The sequence below is a fragment of the Rhagoletis pomonella genome, unplaced genomic scaffold (assembly GCF_013731165.1).
Source record: "Rhagoletis pomonella isolate Grant_MI unplaced genomic scaffold, Rhpom_1.0 Rhpom_scaffold_00007, whole genome shotgun sequence".
Lineage (NCBI taxonomy): Eukaryota > Metazoa > Arthropoda > Insecta > Diptera > Tephritidae > Rhagoletis > Rhagoletis pomonella.
This window is the reverse complement of record NW_023458561.1, coordinates 39,605,603-39,611,602: the sequence shown is the minus strand read 5'-3', so window position 1 is coordinate 39,611,602 and position 6,000 is coordinate 39,605,603. Positions and strand designations below refer to the sequence as shown.

General features: G+C 32.9%; 2 protein-coding genes across 2 annotated transcripts in view; both read left to right on the top strand.

Annotated features, from left to right (window-relative positions):
• The window catches only part of LOC118742784, a gene marked incomplete in the record, with an annotated part of 6,763 nt that extends 1,043 nt beyond the window's left edge, over window positions 1-5,720 (top strand). The window contains 2 exon segments of the mRNA XM_036475127.1: window positions 4,765-5,325; window positions 5,650-5,720. Of these exon segments, the coding sequence (XP_036331020.1) occupies window positions 4,765-5,325; window positions 5,650-5,720 (632 nt within the window).
• Window positions 1-6,000, top strand: part of LOC118743819 — a gene marked incomplete at its 5' end in the record, with an annotated part of 68,272 nt that overhangs the window by 35,989 nt on the left and 26,283 nt on the right.

The following is a 6,000-nucleotide window of genomic DNA, read 5'->3' as shown; positions in this document are numbered from 1 at the left end:
ACAAGTCAAGAAGAAAACGTCGGCAAAACAAAAACGACGATGACGACAACGACGATGATGATGATGAAAATGGGGAAGATGATGATAACGATGAAGATGATGAAGACGAAGACGATGAAGATGAGAACGACGATAACGAAGATGATGATGACGGCGATGATGATGATAATGATGGTGATGAGGATGATGATGACGACGATGAAGATGGGGATGAGGATGATGACGAAGACAATGATGGAAAAAATAAGGATGCCGATGATAACGACGACGATGATGAAGAGGATGACGACGATGAAGACGAAGATGGGGATGATGATAATGATGACAAAAAAAGGAAATCCAATTCAAAATCACGGCGAAAAAGCTCGCAACGCAAGACAAAGCGACATGCTGATGATGGCGATGATGATGATGATAACGACAAGGATAATGATGAAGATAACGACGATGATGTTAAAAATGTAAAAAGTCATAAAAATGTAAAAAGTAAACAAAGAAAAACCAATAGAAACAAAAACGACAAAGACAAAGACGACGACGACGACGATGATGATGACGATGACGAAGACGACGATAATGACAAAGACGACGACGATGATGACAAACACGATAAAAGATCTCGTAAAAAATCTCACAAATCTATAAAACCTCAAAAAATCCATCAGGTTAATGAACTATGCAACGAACGTTTCATAGATAAGTTAGGTAAATCTTTAAAAATATTGTTCACAACCGAAGAATTAGTTTTGTGGCATTCCCCACCCCTTCCTCTATTGATGTAATCTAAGTATTTATTATATGTATGTATGTATATGTATTTATGTACATAAATTTCCGATTTAATACTCGATCTAAATAAAAAACAAAAACAATTCTATAACATCATATATTTTATATGTATGTGTTTCTTAACCAATACAGGCAAAAATACTATGTCGAAGCATAATCGTGCAATGCCGAAAAGCGGTATACACAATCGTTTTTTACCGAAGACTGAAGGTAAAACAAACGACTTACTCATACAAAATTTGGCACAATTCAGCACAACAGTAAAATGCTTTTGGTGTGCGAGAGTAAAATTCTACTACATACTTGTAATTACCAATAAAAAAAACATTTAAATTAAAAATTGTGTCTAAAGCTATCCACCAAAATTGCTTTGCACGACTGCGCACGACGCCATCATTTCAAAAGTAGTCTGCATGCGAAATGTTCGCTTTTGAGATCTTTTTTTTTTTTTAAGGCGCGTTCTAAGAATTTTCGAACTTAAAGCGCTATTTTTATATATTTTAATTAATTTGAGATATCTATAACCCAATATAGCACACTTTAAATTGCATAAATTTTCGGCAGCAGAATTCTTAAGAAACTTTTTATTTATATTATATATATTATATTTCATATACTGGACTCCATAATTTTATTTTTATTTTTATTTGAGGCTCAGTTACTCTAGACTTAACTTACTTAAGAAGTCGTTAATGATTACTCAACACGTGAATTTGGCCAGAAGCGAAAATATTTTGATTTTGTATTTTCCTTACAAGCCAAATCAAAAAACTCTTCAAAAATTATATTGCGTTGGCCAATATGTTAGGTTACGATAAGTAAATAAAGTCTTGACTAACTGAGCTTTTATCACCTCGTCTCGTATGGTAACATCGGACAGAGTATCCTCTTCATCTGCTCCCACCAGCGGGTACTGCGTTGAATATTTTCAGGGTTACTGCCACCCCTCTATTCATACGACATGACTAAGCCATCGAATATGATGTACATCAGGTAAATCGTTCCTTCGAGTGCTTCAAGGGCCGCCTATTGGCCGATTTTAAGTCTGGCATTATTATCGGCCTTAAAGCTAGTTCCCAAGTAAACGAAGGTCACCACTTGTTCCAAATTATAACTGTCAACAGTGACGCCAGTGTTGAGGGGTATTTGCCCTCACTTTTTGCTTTGTGGTTATTGTTACCGACCATAACGATTATCTTCTCGAAGAAAATGTTGGCCACACTGGCAACAAATAGCCCAAAACTTCACAGCTGAACTCTATTCTATATTTTTTTCTGCAAAGTTCACTTAAATTGAAACTGATTTTTTAAACAGTAACTTATTATTTTTTAATAACTTTTAAACAGCTTTGAACCCTTTTCAAAATATTAAAAGAAAAACTTTCTTAAAATGTTTGCCGACCATATTGTAATTGTACTACATTTCATTTATGAATAAAATTTAAACAGGTGGCAATCCCCTTACAAACGTTTCCGTAATTAAGCTATTTTCATTCTTGAGCATCCTTATTGTAAAATTTCGGGGACTTGTAATTTAACTCTTTAAGCAGGTGGAAACCCTGTTAAAAAAATGTTGGTGTATTTTAATCCAGGTCATAATTTAAATAAATAAATTTGATCCAAACAAAGAGCAGCAAACATATGTATACACTTTCCCATTTATAATATTAGTAGGATTTCATTTAAGTCGTTAATTAAATTGATTTTAAATTCCTGATGGCAACCCTCGTCCAAAATATTTTACAGCTTTTTTAAACCCTCTTCCGTTTGATACCCTTTAAGAAATATAAAAAAAAAAAATGGATTGAAATTTGAATTCAACCCTTTTCAAAAAATATCCCATGTGTTAGTCGGGGTTACTGCATAACTGTGAGGCGAATTTCATTACGTGAAACCGATTTAACGTGAAAGAGCCACAAACATATTCACACACTCACTCACAATCTTTAACCTTCTTTACAAAACTTCACTTATTATTTCCCCAGCTCAAAGACTCAAACGGGCTACATATAGGTGCGCCCGCAACATCAGTCTAAAAAATATATTTTCTGTTTATGTTCGAAAATTCATAGAATGTTTAATGCCTGGGTTTCCATTAGGCACTAAATAGAATGACACAAAAATTCTTGCAATTTAAAAAATGCAATGTGCAAATGAACTTAATAATTATTTTTTGAACGTAATGACACGATTATTTTTTAATGCCCAACTTTGTTACTAAAATTTTTACCATTTAATGCCTAGTGGAAATCTAGCAAAAGAAACACTTGGAATGTGTGGACTACTTGAGAATCTCCAACGAAATTGAAAAAATTCGAGTCAACTTTGCCTACCCGGCAATCCACTTTTTTGGTAACTGCACTAACAAAAAACCGTATACATATCTACTAGTCAACTATCTCCTGCCTCCTCTACCTTCTATAGACTTTTGAAAATTTATGTTGTTGTTTGAGTTAACATTCGTTAATATGTATGTAGTATATGTATGTGATTTGTGAAATGTTTGCCAAGTAGTATGCTGTCATTTCTAGCACCTTAAACATGGTACCCAAATACCCTATCCGCCGTTTTGCTTAACTGCACTACAACACCCAAGGCTATCGATCGAGTTATCGAGTTCGATAAATTAAATATTTTAAATTTAAAGATCAATTAATTTATTATTGCTGATCTAAGCGTTCAATGGTCCTAAGAAAAATAACAACCACATTGAGTATAAAAAAAAACATAGCTGACACAATGTTTTACGAAAAAAAAACTTAACTGGAAAAAATATAAAAAGAAAAACAAAAAAAAAATTTAAAAAAAATTTAATATGTTACTCATGCGTTGACGTTTGTGGAAGAATTTTTTTGCGTTTTTTTTATTTTATAAGTAATTGTTTTATCTGTTTATTAATACGTTTTTATCTCTTACCTCTAAAACAAAAGCAAATCAATTATTTTTTGTTATAACACAAAATATGGCCAGATACAAGCGAAAAGCGAAAATTTAAAAGCCATGCAAAACAAAATCTACAGTCTATGCGATGAAATTGAAAAAAAAGAAACTTATAAAATTTTAAAGCCATGCAAAATGGAATTACATACAAATTATATACAACAAAAATAGTTAAACGTACTTGTATTGAATTCGATTGAAACGCTTAGCATTTATAGTTTTTAGTTGAATGTCAGCATCAAAAGCATTTTGTCAGTTATACGTTTTATTTGCAAAAGAAAATTGAAAATTTTGTATGTCAGGGCATACAAATTTACGTTATGTGTACTAGTAGTAGTAGAGTAGTAGGTGAAGCACGCTTTGCGCCAAAATCAATTTTTTTTTTTAATTTATTTAATTTTTTTCAAAATTTTTATCTGAAAAAGCACAACATGCAGACAAGAAAAACAAACGAAAAATTAATAAAATAAGTAAATTTAAAAATTATAAATAAATTTCTAAGCAAGATTTTACTAACTTTTCTGTGGTACTTCTTTACTATAAAAAAAAATGTACTTAAATAAAACGAAAATTGTGTACCATCGCAAATGCGCACCAACTACTATTCTTTAGTAGTCAAATCTCTCGCTGGGATGTAAAAAAAAAAATTAAATGAAAAAAATTGCATTTTAACAAAATTCTATCGAACAAGCCAAGAAACTAAAAAAAAGACATTTCTGAACTGTTTCTTTTCATTTTCGTGTATTTTTCTACTACTTTTTTGCGCTCTCTTTTTTTGTTGACTCTACTCTAGTAACATTTGAATTGCATTTTATTTGATATATATTTTGTTTTGTAATTAAAAGTCTTTTCTTAATAATCAATTAAATAATAACCAAAAAAAACAAATTATATGAAACTTGTGTAGTAGATAGTGCTTTGTTGAAGGCCTTGCCAAATTGAATTGAACTGAAAGTTTTTACTTGTTGTTCTTTAAAAGCTACTACCTTATTTTGAGAAACAATCTGACAAAATGTTTTTGTTTGTTTGCACACAGATGACGAATGTTTCTATGTTGGATTGGGTCACGACGGCAGTGCGGCACGACGTGGCAATAATTACGCACCAAACGCTTACAAACCATTCCAATGTTGTCCCACTAAACTGGAAAAATCAACCAAAGTACCTAAAATGAGCGCACAACGTATCGGCCATAGCGACAGTGATGCACCGGCGACGGGTAAACGCGGCGGCGCAGGTGGCAATTTTCAATTCGGGCCAGCAACCGGCACCAAAAGCGGCGCAGGCGTAGCCAGCAAATCAACTAAGGGCGGTAATAAGAAGGATAAGGAGAACAAGAAACCAGCGAAGCGTGTCATCGACGACGACGACGACGACGATGATGATGAGGATGATGATGATGATGACGACGACGACGACGACGACGATGATGACGACGTGCCAATGGGCAAAGTCTCCTACACCAGTCCACGCAAAACAAAGAAATCAACCGCCGGCGGCAACAACAAGCAAGTGTCTAACGATAAGTCCTATGGCAATGGCAAATCGACGAAGAAGGCTCAGGCTAAAGATGGCGATAAATTGAATGTGAAAACCGGTATGTTCGGCTTTGGTAGATACATTATCTGGTAGAAAGTCACAGTGTATGTTTTTGTACATACGTAAAGCCAGAATTATGTGCTATATATTGAAATTTTTATATAATATTGAATCGTTTCGTATACGTCACATGTCTTTATATAAATAGTAGTATGTGTCTAAAATGCTTATGTATGTATGTGGGTATTTATGCATGTATGTATGTGTTGTATGTACATACATACATATGTCTGCATTTGTACCGTATTTTCGTGGACAGACATTTTTCCTGTTTTTATGTGTTTGATTTTCTTCTTCTTTTCTTCTTTTCTGTGTTTTGCAGGCATTAATTATTTGCATAAACGACTAAAAAATCTATATGAACTTTTTCAGGATATCTCTCTGTGGGAATAAGGAAGCAATATAAATGAATTTACAAAAAATTTAAAATAAATTAAATTCCACATACACACACACACACACATCCAAACACACATTTGTACACACTGAGCAAATAATAATAGCGAACAATTGAAATAATGTTAATAAATCTAGCTAATCAAAAATGAAATATCACACAGAAAGTTATGGAATCCCCTACAAGAAAAAAAATTCCAAAAATTGTACATACAAAAATATATTCACTAAAAACCACTATAAAGTAAAATGGTTCCTACAGGCTACACACAAAACT